This window comes from Candoia aspera, chromosome 1 (assembly GCF_035149785.1).
Source record: "Candoia aspera isolate rCanAsp1 chromosome 1, rCanAsp1.hap2, whole genome shotgun sequence".
NCBI classification, from domain to species: domain Eukaryota; kingdom Metazoa; phylum Chordata; class Lepidosauria; order Squamata; family Boidae; genus Candoia; species Candoia aspera.
In genome coordinates, this window is record NC_086153.1 from 311,732,323 (window position 1) to 311,751,739 (window position 19,417).

Consider the following 19,417-nt stretch of genomic DNA (forward strand, 5'->3'; position numbering starts at 1 on the left):
ACAGGAGGGTGGAGTGTTTCTTCTGGGGCTAGCTAAATGCCAGGTAAGAAAGAAACCCCAATCCAAGAAAGCTGGATTGGAGATCTAGGAAAAATACCACGCTCTAAGAACTAGTGGAAGATAGATGCAGAATTAGAATGCTGACTTTATTTACTTTAAAATGAGCTAAATTGTGGTGCCTCTGCTAATCTCTGGTTGCCTTTGTTTTATTTTGTTATCCTATGTTCTACTTGTATATTCCTGGCTGGAGTCAACTGACAGTACCCTTTTTGAATTAGTTGTTCAATTCCTCTTTTTGTTTTCTTTCCTTGTCTTTAACCCCCCTATATTCCCTAATTTTAATATACATAACGACAGGCTTGACTTTCTGTATTGAATCAGCCCACTCTTTCTGCAAGTACTTTTACCTTTACGCATACTTTGTTTGTTTGTTTATTTATTGGATTTATATAGCTGCCCATTTCATATATGTGACTCTGGGTGGCTCACAATATTAAAAATAATTTTAAAAATGTACAAAAATATAAAGCCCTCAGCAGCCACACTCCAACACTCAACATAACCAAGTAATGGGCTCTGTCCCACAGCCAGGGTCCAAGGCTCGAGGACAAAGTCATGTTTCCAGGGCCTTACGGAAGGCCAACATGGGGTCTAATGCACCACCCCTGTGCTTGTATGTATAAGTGCATATTCACTGACTATGTGTCATCAAGCCAGTGTTGATTCTTAGCAACCACACAGATTCTTCCCAGGGCACATTCATTACACACAGGGAACTAGGACTTAGCACAGAGGGTGAACCCTGTTTAAGCTCTACCAAATGTGACTAAACCCTCATTTCCCATTTTCCCTGCCAACATGGAAGTTGTTGATTGAGAGGAAAGGGGCTAGAATGCACAGTCCCATATACAACAAGATATTGTACCTTCTGGAAGTTAAAATGTTGGACTAGGGTTGAGGAGATCCATGTTCAACTCACACTAAGCTATGGGACCTCACTGAAGGATTTAGTCTAGTTATTATCTCTCAGCAGAATCTGTATCACAGGTGGGAAAGAACTGAGAGGACAGACTGTTATATACAGATGATATGATAGGGGCAGGCATCTAATGATCTAGATACTGCTGAAGTACAGTAATGACCATTGCCCATAATGGTTGGGGCTGTTATGAGGTAAAGTTATGAATTATTTTGAGATCTGCAATATATCCTTAGCCATATTCCCTCCATGCATTCTTTTTCCTAAGGCCTGAATGGGATAATGTGAAGTGAAAGTTCTCTTTCTGAAAGTTCTCAGCATGAAGGCAGGCTTATAAATGAGAAACAATTCCTTCAGGTAATGTGACTCCCAGCCATTTAGAACTCATGAATCCTAACTGCTGAATTCTGCTTTGAAATACACTGGCAGCTACTGTAGTCTTTGCCTAGAAGCGTGTTTGTTTGTTTGTTTATTTATTTAATTTTTATCCTGCCTTTATTCTCTATAGCAGGCTTCCAATCAACAGCCTGATGTCTCCATTCTGAAACACCTGAAGTTTCTAAACAAAAGATAGTCCCAGATACAGTTGATTGCACTTATCAGCAATAAATATAATGAAGTCATATTAAATATAAACTAGATATTATTTGCCACTTCGAAGAATGGGCAATGGCATTCGATAACTCACTGTGAACGAAAATCTTCCTTTCTTGAGGAAAACACTTTAAGTATGAGCTTATAAAAATACTTTACATCTACTCTAGGAAGGAAGGACCCTGCCATAAAATGATATATAATAAATATTTCAGAGATTTGTCATGGCAATAAATCTGTCACACCCCTGGACAAGGTAATTCTAAAAGCTATGATTATAGGTCAAATATGGATACTATAAATTATATAGAATTGCTGATGGCAGGTGGCATGTTCAGCATTAATCTACAGGAGAGAACAATCCAGTAAGAAACAAAATTAGAAACTAAAAATGTAACTAACCAAGAAATTAAAAATATACTCTCTTCATGATACCAAAGCAACATTATAGTATTTTAAAACTGTAATAAAACTGGCTTCAAAATACCTTTTTCAAATCATAATAATCACTGTATGCACAATACATGTCAAATGTCTAAAAATATGCACTTTCATAAAAGCTACACCTGGAGTATTCATTCACTTTTAGATCAATAGTTTTAAAAGGCAGTCTTTTCATGCTTATTAGTAGTAATGCTGGTCTCTTTACAATTCTGCAAACCATTTAATAATAGATATTCTCTCAACTGAGTGATTGCAATTGCCTCCCTGGTTTCTCCTGCACAATTCAGAAAATATCTAGAACAACTTCCTACCTTGAATTACTGTTAGTTGTGGTCAGCAACCCATAGGTGATTTGTCTGGCAAGGGACAAATCATTTCTACAAGTTCCTGGAAGCATTCCATATCTGTGAAAGACTTGAGACATCTACTAATAACTATAGAAGCAACAGGTTTCCTCAACCACAGGGCAACAACACCTAAAAATGTAGAAATCACACCAATTTCTGCATAACACAATTCTTACATACAACTAAATTGACACATTTTCTGACTTTTATTTTATGTTGCCAAAGTAGCTATGGGGCGTAGAGAGTGATTTGTGTTACAGTGTTGGGGGAGAAGAATTTGTTTTCCCTTGGATGATTCCATAAAGCAAATTACTAAGATCTGTTGTTAATAAATATTTATATTTATATTTATATTTTCATTCATTCATTCATTCATTCCCTTCTCACCCCTATGGGTGGTATGTGTCTTCCTCAACCTCGGGTCCTCTGCCAGAGGCCTGGGAGTTTGAGGGTTCTGAGCAGTATCTTAGCTGTTCCTAGCACTGCACTCTTCTGGACAGAGAGCTCTGATGTTGTTCCTGGGATCTGTTGGAGCCAGTCTCCCAGCTTAAGAGTCACAGCCATGAGTGCTCCTACCACCACTGGGACCACTTTGGCCTTCACTTTCCACATCCTCTCTAGTTCCTCTTTCAGGCCCTGGTACTTCTCCAGCTTCTCATATTCCTTCTTCCTGATGTTGCTGTCACTTGGCACCACTACAGCTATCACCACTGTTGTCTTCTGGTCCTTGTCTACTACCACGATGTCTGGTTGATTGGCCAGTACCTGCCTGCCTGTCTGGATCTGGACGTCCAACATCTTAGCCATGTCATTCTCCATGACCTTCTGTGGAATCTCCCATCTGGACTTGGGAGGGTCTAGCCCATATACTGTGCAGATGTTTCTGTGCACAATGCCAGCTACTTGGTTGTGCCTTTCAGTGTATGCTGTTCCTGCCTGCATCTTACACCCTGCCACTATGCGTTGGGCTGTCTCTGAGGCTTCTCTGCACAGTCTGCACCTTGGGTCCTGTCTGGTGTGGTAGACCCCTGCTTCTATGGATCTGGTGCTTAGTGCTTGTTCTTGTGCTGCTATGAACAGTGCCTCAGTGCTGTCTTTTAGTCCAGCCCTTTCCAGCCACTGGTAGGATTTCCCGACTACACACACACACACACACACACAACACAACACACACAAACACACACATGCAATATAGGTATTTTACGTTTTCCTCTGAATGCATTATAGCAGTTCTTAATAATCAGCAAGGAAAAGGGGAAGGTTGAGTCTTTCCTTGCCAGTATCACATCCCTAATCAGTATTGCCAAAGCTAATGTTCATGCCTATTTGGAAGTGTACCTTATTGAATTCTAAACCTTCATAGGGCTGCTCCATTAGTTATGAAAAGCACGAGGCAATCAACTTTATACAGAGCTATAGGTCTTGCATATCAAATAAACACAACAAGCAGAATCACTGCACTAAGCAAGCAAGACAGCCAAAAATGTGTGAACCTTTCTTAGGTGGTCTAGTGGCAAGTTACATTGCAGTATAAACATTTCCCCACTATTCAGGAAATACATACACACACACTCTCACACACACCTATATGTCCACAGACCTCATTTCTAAAGTGTGATCAATTTCAGAATTTTAAATATAGCAGCCTCCCTAACCTGATGTTGTCTAAGCACTTTGGAGCTCTACTCTGATACAGATGATATATAGATATAGATATATAAACATATACAGTAGATATATTCGCCTTCTGGCTGATGGCACACACAGTGAATGAGTCTCTGCACCACTCCCACTTAATTAGTCCTATCATATTTGGACTGCACAAATCCAGAGGATTTTTAGAGAAAATTCTAATAGCCATCTGGTGGTCATCCAGGTTTTTGCAGGCCAGGTATGATATACCTAATTTAATATCAAAACGTTGCATGATCGGAACCTTAGAGGGTACTAATTAGATTTACTCCATTAAAAATGACAGGGTTTCTCCTCCTCACCAACTGGAGACTCTGAAGATCTTCTATTTTGAATGATCTTTTTTAATGGTACAGGGCTGGATGGTGCATCTACTTTTGCCAGCACCTTACGCTAAATAAAAGGGAATAAATTTTAGGAGAAATAGTTTGCAGCAAAGAACCCCTTTCTTTCTAGTCTTCTGAACTATTTGAAAAGTGTATGGTAATTTGTAATATTCATGTTTTTTAATGCAACAAAACACAGATCACTGTCATACCCATGTCATAGACAGGCAACTATGAGAGAAAAATAGCTGGTCACTCACTTAAGGATATGAGAGAACTTTATGGCTAAATTAGGCATTTGGAGCTTGACTTCCAAGGGATGCATTCTAAATTCTACTCTCAGCTTTTGCCAACTTGGCACTCTCTAGATACTTTTGGGTGCAACTCCTGGAATTGCCTGTTCAGCTGGAAATCCTGGCAGCTGTAATTCTAACACACCATGAAGACGGCAACCTGGAAAAGACAACTCTATAAAGCCTTATATACGTGCAACAGGAATAATCACATATACTCTCCCTGACTAGCCTTTGCTTTGGTTTGCTTTCACCTTTTTGCTTTGTGTAAGATTTTAGACAATGAGATCCTTAGGTCACAGTATCCTCTTGTATTCTGTAAAGCATCAGAAAATGACTAATGGTATTGTCCACTACTCTGTGCTATGAGGAACAGCATCCTTCAAGATCATTAAAAAGAAGTACAGGTAGTCCTTGACTTATGACCATTTGTTTAGCAACTGTTGAAGTTATGACGGTGCTGAAAAAAGTGACTTACAACAGGTCCTCGCACTTACAATCGTTGCAGCATCCCTGCAGTCATGTGATCAAAATCCAGGCGGTTGGCAAACAGCTCACATTTATGACAGTTGCAGCATTCCAGGGTCATGCGATCCGCTATTTGCAACCTTCCCAGCCGGCTTCTGACAAGCAAAGTCAATGGGGAAGCTGGATTCGCTTAACAACCATGGTGATTTGCTTAACGACCGTGGCAAAAAAGGTTGTAAAATCAGGCATGACTCACTTAACAACTGCCTCGCTTAGCAATGGAAGTTCAGTCCCAATTATGATCTACCTGTATTTCCCCAATCCTGCTGATCAAAATTGTTTCACAAGAGACTTGCAAGGACCAAGACTGGGATTATCTGCCTGTAAAATAAGCTACAGCCTGAGCACCCAAAAGCCTATGTAACAAAGTTTAAGACACATCTTCACAAGCTTTAATCTACAGCTTTGCTGTCCTGAAGCACCAAGAGTTCAGTATTACATATGAATTCCTTTCTATCCATCTCACTACTGAAACATTAATTCTGTAATTGGAAGAAGTAAATACGGTCTGCAACAAAACACTGCAGTGAATAGTAATCCCATTTAGTGTGGCCAGATGGACATGCGTATTCCCAGAAAACTCCATCCCATTTCAGATTTGAATTTCTATTTATTTCTCTCTCTCTCTCTCTTTCTCTCTCCCCACAACAGTCACTATATTCTGTAATTGCTGCATGCTCAGTTATCACCGGACTGTTTGGGGATATTGAGTTCTAATTTTCTCTTGTTCATTTCCCCCTGCAAAAAGGTTCTAAACAGCTGCAGCAGTTCCCTTGTAGGATGATGCCAGATGAGTTCATTATTAGAGGGCAAACAATTAGAACATCAAGTGACTATATTAAAACATTCCTAAATTCATCCTGTTGCAGTAGGGGTTTCCTTTCATTATACAAGAAAATTTTATTTGTGCAGAATAGCAGAAAAGTCTACCTAGTTATGGAATCAGACCTTTAGGTTGCAACTGTAAGCACACTTATTAGAGAAAATGTCGTAAGTCAGTACTGTACGGCTTACTTCCGAGTTGCTCTGTCATAGCATAAATATAAGATTCCTCAGTGTTATTTTACTCCAGCAACTTAGATGACTGAAGAATCATATAGGTCTACTTAATAATCATATAACAGCCTCCTGTACTTACCATCCTGTATAATTTATCTTCTAGGTCTTGATTAATTCTTTGTAAGGCTAGGTAATTGTTTTGTATCCTAAAATAAAGAGGAAATCATGTAAGTAGCATATCCTTGCACTTTCAGTACTTTACTTTTTAATTTCATTTTGCACAAACAATTGCAACTTAATTCCCATTTCCTTTGTATGTGAGAGAGGTACATTATCTGTCATAAATTTGAAAAGCAGGATGATGTAATGGCCAAACTAAAACCAGGAAGACATAGGATCAAATCTCCACTCAATTACTGAGCTCTCATTGTCCAATCTTGGGCTGAAGACTATCTCTGAGCTTAGCCCTACTTCACAGGGTAGCTGTGAGAGTAAAAGAGAAGGGAGGAGAGAAGTTCCTGGGAAGTTAGGAAAAAAAACTGGAAACAATAATAAGAATCTGTTAGAACGACTGGATTGCTTATGCTTCCCTATTCTTTATTGTGTTGCAAATTCAAAGGCTGTTGTGAAATATTGCACAGTCAATCTATAAGAAGTTGAACTAGACGAAGAAGAGTGCCCTGATGTAATGGCACTTTTCACATTCTTTAGCTTCATGGAAATAAAAGGGGAAGATAGTGTCTATCATTACTTTTGATTCCCTACAAGTAAGAAGGATAAAGCATTCTGAGAATGGCTCCTTTCTGATAGAGTGTCAAGGTTGAGGACATTTTCTGTTTTTCTTCTGAGTTTATTGTCCATCTGATGTCATCAAAAACCAGGAGGAGAGGCATGCTCCAGGTCCCGTCCGCTAGAGAGTTCCATCTGGAGGAACCAGGGAGGAGAGCCTTTTCTGCCATGGCAGCCCCTCTGGAATATTATCCTCCCTGAGATTAGACTTGCCCCAACCCTGCGGGCCTTTTGCAAGGCATTAAAAACCTGTCTTCTCCATCTAGGCTGGCACCCTTTCAGTATGGGTTAGCCTGTTTCATGCTGAGACGCTGAATGTTCTTGGCAGCTATTCTATGCTATTGATGTTTTTTAAAATTTTGGTTGTTTTATCCTGTTTTTATTTGGTTTTTAATTGTCAGGCACCCAGAGTTATGCATGTGAGATGGGTGGCCATATAAATTTACTAAACAAACAAACAAATGATAAATTGGATTGGCTAAATGGTTTCATGGCATCATTATATAATCATTATACATTATATAATCCCTGAGGGGTGGCAAAGAGGACAGCTATAAATTGTGGTGGTAGGGAATGGCATAGCAGCAGAACAGTAAGCAACTTCTATAAACAACTGGAAAGGGTAAAAACATATAAAAAGACACATTGAATGGATCAAGAGAAACACTGGGAGAACAAAATACTAACGTTTGTTGAAAAGTGATTATTCAGCATAATCTGAATTTTTTAAAAAAGGAAAGAAACTCTTGGTAATTCTTCTTGGTATTAAAAGGCACTAATTCTAGATGGTGATTAGGAGAGGAAAACCATGCAAATATATTGCATAGAAATCATTCCAAATGAACTAATTTGAATTAAATATGAGATACTGGGGATCTTACAGGATGAGATCCTGAATCAAATATAAATGCCACATCCAATCTGAAAAGATATAATTTATTAAAAAATCTGATTAGTTCTGATTGCTCAGTGCTGTGAAACTTCTTTTTTGGTAACATGGAAAAAGAATTTTTGCACAATATAATGGGAGATTACAAAATTGTAGACCCCCCAGCAGCCCCATGAAAGGGATTTCAAATTGAAATGGTAGGACAAAAATATTGCTTATGTTACTGTTATTTTGAGGAATGGTTTCTTTTTTAGGTGACAGTCCCTAAAAGTATGAATTGGGACAGATGGTGCTTGCTGTTTGCTCAGAACCAACTTTCATTTCACTCCCTGCTCTAAACTGTTTCTGGCAGTCGAAACACATTTGTTTGTTTTTATTATTACTCATCTTGAAAATATTGGTAAAAGATGATATAAATGTTAATGATCTTATTATGAGAATTGCCACCACCATATATAAAACTTACAATATAGGTAATTTTCAGGCTGCAGGCAATTCCCTAACATCCTTTTTGAGGCATTCACTCTGGATGGGCAGGATCATTTGGGGCCTTCTTTTTCTGAGGTCAGAGTATTTGAAAGACTGAAGTGGGTGCCTTAAGCCTTGCAGAGGCTTAAAGCACCCATTTTCTTAATTAACTGTTTTGATTTCCAATAGGAAGAAAAATTGGTCCATAAATGAAGGTCAAAAGGAAGCTTCCGTGGACAAATAGAGTTAGTACCGGCTCAGATTAATATAAAATAAACTACTAAGAATTGCTGTGAGGCTCTCCTTCCACAAACTCCTTGCCAAGTGGGCCAAAAACATTAGATTTTGCACCGCTTTCAGCCCTCATTGGATTTTAAGTGCGGCCTCTGCTCACAAGGAAGCAAGAAGGATATGGACTTCAGTAAGGTCTCTTTAATACTAGTCTGAGGTTAATACAGAACCTTAAAAGCTCCAATAGGAATTTCCCTGCCACAGTTTTAGGAGTTAATTTCAAAAGAGTTTCCTTGAAACACTTTTTCTCACCCCTCTCAGTAGCTAGACTGAGTTTCCTTTTCTGAAATAAACATTCAACAGACCATCCCCCATTTCCCATAGGAAATCTCTCACAGGAAGCTGTATACCTTGACTTAAGAGATTTAATATATAATGGTAGCCATCCTCATAATGTGCCACAGAGATTCCTATGTGTATGGGTAATTCGCCATAGGGGCATTTTTTTTTCACCCTCTCTTGGCATTTACAGGTGAAAGATAAAGAAATATAGTACAAATGTTTATTAAGGAAACCTGGAGTTTCTTGTAAGGAACCAGCAAAGTTGCAACTATATATCTATTTCTCTGGAATTAAATTCCATTGACTTCAGTGAGTCTTACTCTTTTACACACATACATACAACTACTGTATGTTGTTATATATTATGCTGTTAATAATTGGGATATTAAACTTTTTACTTTTGACATTCATTCATTCATTATGGCAAATGGTGACAAAATGACCACCTTTACTGAAGGAGTAAAAAGAACAGATGAAAGATCTACTTAGTCCTGCATTTAGTTCCATTAGTGGACAACCAGTAACCCCTACAAACTAGAAAGGAAAATACTTCCTTTTGGCTGTGTAGAATCTTTTAGCAATTAGCTTCATGCAATGACCCTAAGATCCAGTATTATGAGACACAAGACAGAGAAAAAAATCCCTATTTCATTTCTCCACCTCATGAATGATTTTGCATACCTTGATTATATCCCACGTTCTTTGTCTCCCCACCACCATAAACACTGTAACTTTTCTTCATAGGGGAGATGCTCCAATTCTTTGACCATTTTGTAGTTCAGCTCTGAGATTTACAAATTAATGCCAATACTTTTCCAATGAACTTCCTTTCTAATTTTTAATGGACATCAACATTCCCCACATTTCTAATATCCTGATAAAATAAAATGTGCAATTTATTTTTCTGTAATTTCAATGAATTCAGAAACAAACCGTCTCAGCTTTTCTGTCACTTTTTCAAGTTCTTCCTGAGCACGTCTCAGTTCTACTTCAAGATATTGGCGTGTAGAATCAAATTCAGTTTCAAGCATTTCCAGTTTGTGAGTTGTGTAGGAAAGACGCTTACAGAGTTCTCCCTTCTGTTCCTGTAGCGTGCTAGAAGGACAAAGAGTGCAACAGATAAACAATTCTGTACAGAGCCTAGTGACAGATATGGTCACATAGATTATACAGCTTCATGTAATGTAACAAATATTCGAACTTCATGATTATTCTTCAACATTGAATTATAGCTGTCATCCTCTGGAGCAAGATTTGTGAAAGTGAAAGTCACTATCAATATTTGTGTTTGGAATTTGCTGGCAAATACATGAACACCTTTATTTCAGGTTAGAATATTGGTCCATCTCACTCACTCAGTCTACTATGACTACCTGTAACTCTCCAGTGTGTGGGCATTAGTCTTCTAGTGAATTAGCCTTTCATTTGAGAAGTAATAATTGGAGATACCAATACATGGAACTAAGATCTTTTGCACAAATCAAACAAAAACCATGGGGCCAAGTAAAAGTTCCACCTATGGATTGAGAGTTTAAGATTTCAGAGTGGATCCCACTAACCGGATGCCCACTGGATGTTTAGGACTGAAATCCCTATAGTCCACTGTTAGTTTTAGTTGTTCTGTTTTGTTGCTTGGTCACTATTTTATATCTTGTATTCTATATTTATATATTGTAGATGTTTAACATTATATAGTTTGGGAGGATTGTTGGTTTATTGTTTGTTTTTATTCTTTATATATGGGATAGGATAGGATAGGATAGGATAGGATAGGATAGGATAGGATAGGATAGGATAGGATAGGATAGGATAGGATAGAATAGGATAGGATAGGATTTAAGGACAAATTTGTAAGAGAATGTGGTATCTCTTGATACGTTTTTTGTAAAATGTCTTACAAAAACTGAATGAATTAGCTCAGCTAGAGCTATTAAAAATAATATAGTTCGTAAGATATATTTAGACTAGAAATTGTTATTTTAATAAAAAACCGATGTGATAATTACAAGAGACAATTCTGGGGGGAAAAGCACTTTGAACAAGGAAAAGTTATTTAGAAACAGAATCCCATCTATATATCCTTTTTGTGGATTGAACTGCATGCACTGAAGTATGCTATGTGAGTGCTGGGCGAAGCCTGCAGGCTGAATCTATGAATGCATAATAAAACTTTTTGAGAAAGTACATGAACAACCTAGATGTGTTAGGTGGCAAATTAAAACACGTCTTTGACAGTGGCAGGTTTACACATTCTAGGTGCTTGTTCATATACCATCCCATAAATGGAAATAGTATTACAGCTATAAAGTTCATTATTAGGCTCTTTTGTAATGAAAGTCATAAAATATAAGAGCCCTGGTGGATTAGTTTAGTGTCCAGGCAAGCACTGTCTTTTCAGCAGTGGCCAACCAGAAGCCTAAAAGAAGCCCACTAAGTAGGACAACAGCACAGCATTTCTTTCTCACTGCCACTCCACAGTGACTGGAATTCAAAGACAAACCGACTAGTAGCCACTGAGAGCTGATACTTCAATTAATGTGTCTAAGCCTCTTTTGAACTTTCTGAGTGGCCATTACTCTCCCTTTTACAATCTTAAATATGTGCACTGAAGAATTGCTTTAGTTTTGCCTAACCCGAAACTCCTGTCATTCAGCTTCATTGGAGACATCATGGTATTTTTATTTATTAATTTTTTAAAATCACCCAATAGCTGAAGTTCTCTGGGCAGTTTACAAAAAAACACATTGAACGATACGAATTGAATAAAAACATACACAATAAAATCAAAATGAAACTCCATCTGAACTAGGCAGCAGCAAGGTGGTAATTGTATAACTCCCATATAATATTACATGCCAAACAGCTACACACTTTTTTTGTAAGAGTAGGCTTTTTTTAATTGCACAGAATTCTGTGTACCTGAGTAACATTCTGTGCTAGAATACTAAAGCTTGGTCTTTTATCAAAGTAATTAACGCTTTAAAAAAAAGCACCATCCACTGAACCCTGTAGATCTTGTGCTGTGCCAGCCTTAGCTGCTTTAATATTTGGAGAGGAAAGCCAAATTTCATAAGAAATACCCCAAATTCCCTTCTCCTCCCTTCGTACAGGGAGAGCTTCAGAGCTGTAAACACTCTGTTTTAGTTAGATTGATTTCACCAAATATGCTTAATCAAAACTAAAACCAACAGCATGACCTTAGAAAATAATTGCTAGTTAAAATAGACATTGTAGCAAATGCTGATGAACTTAAGATTTCCTTCTGAGTAAACATGTATGGAATTGTACTGCACAAAGACTGATTTCCCAATAGTTGATTGCTTTATGTGTACAAATGGGATTTACAACAAAATACTGTGGATTGGCTCCAATTCAGGTTTCCAGCCACTCTGTTCAATGCATCTGGGTTTTTTTTCCTTCCCTCAAGTCAAGCAGCATTTGACAGCTACTAAGTATAATCAGTCCTCAATGGTGTGTATTTGAGGGTGGGGGGAGGAGTAAGAGAAGGATACAGCTTTTACCTGTAACATTTTCAAAAAATTGTACCTTTGTAAACACTGTTATGACAGAATGTAGCCATTGATTAAAAAAAGTTGCCCACCACTGCCTTAAACAATCAGTTGATGATTTGGAGAAGCTAACTTGTCTAGATAGACCAGAGAGGGAAATAAGTCCTCTACAGGTTATGTTCCTGCCCAACCACCCATTTCTTTCTGGTTGTATTTACAAGGCAGACTTAATGACATACTAACTAAACCCATTTTAGCCTAATATGTTTTCCAGATGCAGCCCATGGAGTATGTGCATAATGTGAGCCCAGGTAATTGTATTAATTGAGTAAACCAGAGTTCAATTCACCATAGGTAAAGATGCTAACTTCTGGAGTACCTTTCACATATCTCTAGAATTACTCACTGGTTAATGTGACTAGAAAGGAGTTTTACCTGTACTCATAAGTAGTTACACAGAGGAACTTCTGATGCACCCATTTAAGGGTGTGAAAATGTTCCATTGTGGAAAATTATGAACCTGAAATGGGCTGTATTAATTTTTGGATTGCACTCAGAATTTTTGGAATAGTTCAGTTCAAGGTCAAAATGGCCTGTTTCAAAATCAATTTCTGAACACTGGAGCAGCCCTTTTTGAAATGCTCCATGATGAAATATGCTCATACCAACACTGATTCTCTCCAGTTTTTCTCATGAAATTTAATTTCATGCAACTGCCTGTCTTTGATCCTGGCTCAGAAATGAACCTGATAAGGAAATTTTTTAACAGGGAGCTAGTTAGAAAAATTAGTGAGAGCTGGTTCTCTCACCCAAAGGAAGCTCTACTTTATGTGGCTGAGGGGCACAGTCAGCCCATCTCAGGTTCTAAAAATATTGGCATATCATTAGGTTTAATCCCTAGATGGGAATAGCTCAAGCTGCTAGTGACTGTTGTTTTCTCTCTTCCAAAGTCTCTGCAGTAAGTGGAACGAGCCAAGCACATTTGACTTGTGGTGCAGTGGACGGGGAACACCAGGGAACATAATTCAGAGCAGCAGGAATGAAGTCATCATCTGCCTATTGGGAGACCCTTTTTGCTTTGGCAAGTAGATGAGATGATATTGCTGTGCATGGCAGATGAGCATTAAGAGAGCCAAAGAATGAGAATAATTATTAAACTTAGTCAAGGTTTTTCTTTCCCCCTCCTTTTTTGGATGGAATTACTATTTCATGCTACCAGTTTAAACAGTAACACTGTTTTTGAGATTGCTTGCATTTTTAATTTAAAATGAACAGTTCTCAACTTAGCAGCTGAGGTCTTTTCAAAATCACAGTGTATTTTCCCAGTTGAACCTGTGCAATAGAAACGCGCTTCATTGAATTCAGTAAGTTTACTCCCAGGTATTTAAGAACAAGGTTGCAGACATGCCTAGCAAACTTCACTTTAGATTTGCTTTTATGACAATGTTTAACTTTTCAACCAGAATCTTAAATCCTTTCAGTAGGAATAAAATGTACCTTGGGGTGTAACAAACATTGTAGTTTATCTATTTTTATAGTGGCTAGAATAACAACAATTATTTTATTATGGAAGTATCAATAAATGCATAAGAAAATATAGCAATGCACTCTTTGGGATTTGGGTCTGGATATACTGAAAGTAAGAAAAAGCCAAGGAAAAAAACAAAGCTATGAGTTATGTCAATGATATTTTCTAACAAAAAAAAGTTAGAAATTCAGATTCAGTATATGCTTTTGTGGAAGCTAGAAACTATCTACATTTTCAAATACATTAAATTAGAGTCTACAATTGCCCTCACTGTTTAGTGTCAAAGGCAAAACTGTGATAACTCCAAAAAGAAACTCATTCTGAACAGTTACTTTCAAGCTCTCAAATGTCTTGATTTTAGAATTTATCACGTAGGTGCATTCTGTCCAGTACCAGGGACAGCTCTACGCAGAATAACCCTGACCAAATACTACCTTTACTGCACAAAATGGAGAAATCTAAAAGCTACTGAGCTTAATGTATGAGCTCAATACCCAATGTTCACAACGAAATATTAGACATGAATGAACGTAATTATATTGGAATCAATTATTTTCAGTATTGAGTTTGCAAACTTCTGGATCTAACATACATTTAAATTTCAGGAATATCTCCATGCCAATCAGCTGAGGCAACCCAGTGGTCAGTTCTTTGAAATCATAGTACCTTATATCTGCTAAATAGACTGAACTAGAAATCACTCATGGGTTCCCATAATTCTGGAAATAAGTTAATGTTTTGATGACCTTTATAAAGAAAAAATCAGAACATTTGTATTATGTGTTGACAGTCATGATTCACTTACCACTTATCAAATGCTGCCAAGTACAGAGAACACACTGCTGCCATTAAATTGCATTCCAGGTTCATGGATTGGTTTTGGAAATGAATGAAATCATAATGAGTGGAATTTGTTGTGAAACAATTTGCTGCATTACATTCAGCATTCCACTCACTTTCATTCATGAAGACTTAAGGGCCAGATTATACTTGAGAGCAACAGAGCAAGAAGAATGCTCATACATAAATGGATTATTGCCTTCCTTCTCATTCTGGAAGTAAAGGAACAGAATTTATACAGCTTGAGAAAACACAACTGGGTGGGGGTAGATATGATAGTACTTTTCAAGTATCTGAAGAGAAGTTATACAGAAGGTCAAGACCCATTCTCTTTTGTACCAGAGTTCAGAATATGGAATAATAATCTTAAATTAAAGGAAGATGGATTTGGACAATGTCATGGAAAAGCAATTCAACAGTAGAACTACTTACTGAGGTGGGTGGTAGCTCACCTTATTTGGTTGTGTTCAACCAAAGGCTGGATAGCTGTTGGGGATGTTGGATTCCTGCATTGATAAGAGCTTTGGACCTGATGCCTACAATGATCCTAACCTACTCTATGATTCTATGTCTACTCCCAAGCATCAACCTTGGAATTTTTGCAGGATTGGTCAATTTTTAGTGAAATAACCACTTGTGCCAGAATTCCAAGAGCACTTATCACTGCTATATAAATACCTTGTAGAAAGAACACACCCTACATTTGGAGCTGGCACAATAGACAACAAAGTATTTCATAGGCTGTTTATTATCCCCTGCATTTTGTACATTACCAGTGCTGTGGCAGAGCACAGATGTCAAAACTCTGAAAGGTGAGCCAACAATGACCTCATTGTCCATGATGGAAGATGAGATTATTGTTGGCAAACCACATATAACGTTACCTTCTGTGCTTTCCCTTAGGGCCAGGTAGAAATGCAATAGAAGCAGTAGTTTCTACCAATCATCTCCTGCATGCTGCCATCTCCTCAGCCCTAAATGAGAAAGTGTCCAGGGGATACTAATATTCTGATTTCCACTGACCACCTGGGGAGACAATAGGCAGATGACAGATCTGGATGTAGTAACAGATATCTCTTAATTGTTTCACAATAGCAGTGAAGCAACTTTTTGCTGGGATGTAACCAGAAGATTTTTGTATGAACATAATTCAGTTCTGGTCTCAGATTACCTTTAAATTTGTTTCTGTCTTCTGAACAGACTCAGGATTTTTTTTAAAATTATGAATCACAGGTTTTACTAAAAAAAAAAAAGCTGATATTTTACCAGTTCTCGATCAGTTGTAATTCTGCTGTGCTTCGTATAAAAAGTAACCATGGGTGGGGTGGGAGTGTTAATTTGTAAAAGATAACAACACAAGCCTTGGACCAAGCTTGGGACTTGGGTCTTGTCCTGAAACTGGCATCCTCCATTTATGCATAGAATAAAGAATATTCCACAATCTTTGGCTTTTACAAAAGGTACAGCAGATGAAAATGATCCTCATACAGTAGGAGATCAAGGTAATTCTGAATTGATGGAAAGGCTAGAACACACTGGCCAAAGGAGTAAGGATTGCTTGGTGTGTGTAGGTGACCCTGTCCTTCCACCTAGTATTGCATTATACCCCAGTAAGAAAGTGATCAGATGATCACTGTGCCTGCCCAGTGTACTGTGAGGTGCCCGATGATGAACCATGTCCCTACTCTCCTTTCTTGTAGTTTTTTGTCTCTAAATCAGATTTAGATTGGGGCAGCCTTGAAATCTTTAAAGACTTCTTCAGGAAGAGAACTGTGCTTTGTAAAACAGGAAGTATGGTTAATCTGTAGCAGTAGCAGCAGCAGTAGAGTAAACATAATACAAAATCTTTATTAAAAGACAAGGGAGAGCTAAAGGAATTTCCAGTTGTGTGTTAAAGACTAAGTGAGCCACTTGGCAAAAGACATTTTCAGTTTGGGGAAATGCCTGAAAATAACTGCTCTCATGGTAGATGCAAATCTTGCATATGTAAATAAGGGTACTCCAATCTTACAGCACTAGATGTTATCAAAAAACGAAAGGTGGTCATTTAGAAAAATGTAATGCTATATGTATTAATGAGCATTAGATATTCATGCATGAAATTCTACCACCCTTGATCTGTGCTAGTTGATTATCATGTACAGTATATAGACAGGGAATGAAGAAAAAAGAAATTCAGAAATAGCAGGACTTGCTGCCCAGAAGGAATTAGCTGTAAATAAGACTGGCCCAAGACATTTGCTGCCTGAAGCAAAGATACTGCCTTCTCCATTTTCCTGCACAGAGGAGTGACAATATGGACCAGCCTCTTCCAGTTCAAATAAACATGGCAAGCCAGCTTAGGTGCAATGTCATAGTTCATAGGATATACCCAGCTCTGACCCCTCAACAGCTCCTGTTTCATTCAACCTAATTGCCTGACCTTATTCTTTATGCTACCTGTGAAGGTGGAAAATAGAGGTATTTGCCAGCCTTCTGTTCAAATTACATTAATCTGATGTCTCTGGAAAAGCCCTTTTTCATGGAAAGAAATGAAGAGTGTTTATATCCTGGTCATGTTCTCCTTTCTCGCAATAGTTCATCATCAGATATCCTTGGAGTTTATATTAAGAAAAAAAATAATCAGGTCACCTTCTGTTTCTAGGCAGAATTTGTCAATTTCTATTGCCTCCAGTGGCAATGGAATGCACAGCTCTAATTTAACCCCTTGATTGGCGAGAGGGAAGGAGGGAGCAAAAAGAATGCATGGAAAGTATTAGGAAGGTATCAAGAGTACTATTAAGATGCTTTCAGATCTTATCCTGAATAACATTACACAGACCTGTTCACAGGCAACTTTAGGTTAGATCAGAAGGCATGCATAAGTGACCCTAACCTAATAGCTTTACCTCTACTAATGAATTCCTATGTAAACACAATGCCCCTCCTGTTATGGAGCTTAAATATCCAGATTGATTTTGTTTGAGGCCTTTGTCTTAAGAGCCTTCCCCAAGAATGGAGAAAAGAAGATGGACCCGTTTCAGATTATATGGCATGAGAATGTTCCAGGACTCAAGAAAGGATTAATCATGTGATCTGCAGTATTCTAGGTAAATAAAAAAATCAGTAAGTCAATATTAGAATTTTGATTTTATTTTGAATGTGCTCAGAGCTTTCTATGAGGCTAAATCTCCAGTTTGGATGAGTTTACTGACTGTTCCTTTGGGCATACTTATATTCTGAATCCAACTTGTTTTCTTTAAAACTTACAGCCATCCATACTTCTTTTTGCTGTGGTATGCTTCCTAATACATAAATATTATTTTCAAATAGATGTTTCTCTTCCCAGTAGTATTCAGGATTGCTGTAAACCTTGCTACAGATAGCCTAACCCTATGAAAATTGTTTACTAACTGCTGGTCTTAAACTGCCTTTGTTTTTTTGTCTTTTGTCTTTTTAATTAATGGAAGTGGTATTTTCCTCCTTTTGGCCTTGCTCCTAAATTTTGGTTGAAAGGAGGAAAAGGTGGTAGCAGCAACACCAGCAGCCAGAATCCTTGCCTCATTCACTCAGAGCCCCAGAATATGACTCTGAACTCAAGAAGTCCTCCAGAAATAGGAAAAGTAAACAGAAATGAATATTCCTGTATTTCAGTATGTATAAATATGAATATAAATATGAATACAGAGATAAAAATCTTCTGCGATGCCAAGCTAAAGTTAGCAACTCCATAGGAATCAATCTTGGAGATCTCCCTGACAATAAATGTGTATGTGTGACCCAACTGTATGTGCTCATGTATTTCTGTCTGTATATATGCTAGAAGCCCTACTCCAAAAAGGGGCAAAGGCAGGATAAGAAAATTAATATTGATTGAATAAGTACTGATTAAAATTGCTTATAAAATTAGCTACCCCGTTTATAGTTCTCCTTTTACATAAACCAACACAAACCTGTCTTCCATAGAAATCAGTTTCACATAGAGAAATACACAAGTGCACATGCACATACAACCTTCAGTCCTTCCAGCAGAAACTACAGAAAAGAAAAATAAACAGGATGGCAGTGAGGGAAAGGGAAGGGGAGCAAAGAGAAAGGAGAGAAACTGGATATAGATGAAAAATGCAGGAAAGGGGTAATTTAGCAGCAAAGGAATGAAGAAAGATAAGCCCTGATTAGGTTTTAGAAAAAGAGTTAAAATTCAGCCCTCAAGTAGGCCCTCTATATCTTCAAAAGCTTCCATGCTTTTCACCAGCCATTTCTACTTCCCACCCAATCTATCTTTCTCATCAAATTTGAGATGTCTGGACCCCTCCCTGCCCCATAACAATATAATAAATGTTTGCCATATTCACTATCAAGTAAACATGGCAAATATTCTTTGTGTGTGTGTGTGTGCCACAATAAGCTATCCACTGACCTGAGCTTCTAAATTTGACAGTCATTCCTTCTTGTCTGAACTGGGAATACATCAAGAAATAGCCAAAAGAATAAACTGGATTGAAGGTTCCAAATTGCAATTCAGCCTTCAAACATTTGGGTGACCTTAGACAAGTCAGTAGGCTTTCAGTTTTGTCATTTTATAAGGAAAAAAAAATTATAAGGTGGCAGTTCAGAACTTGGTGAAAACATATGTAAGA

The 19,417-nt window shown here is 37.8% G+C and overlaps 1 protein-coding gene across 1 annotated transcript in view; it reads right to left on the reverse strand.

Annotated features, from left to right (window-relative positions):
* BEGAIN (brain enriched guanylate kinase associated) overlaps window positions 1-19,417 on the reverse strand; it is a 150,715-nt gene that overhangs the window by 54,164 nt on the left and 77,134 nt on the right. The window contains exons 3-4 of the mRNA XM_063291067.1: window positions 9,855-10,016; window positions 6,342-6,408 (exon numbers count right to left, since the gene is read on the reverse strand). Of these exons, the coding sequence (XP_063147137.1) occupies window positions 6,342-6,408; window positions 9,855-10,016 (229 nt within the window). The remainder of the gene's footprint in view (window positions 1-6,341; window positions 6,409-9,854; window positions 10,017-19,417) is intronic.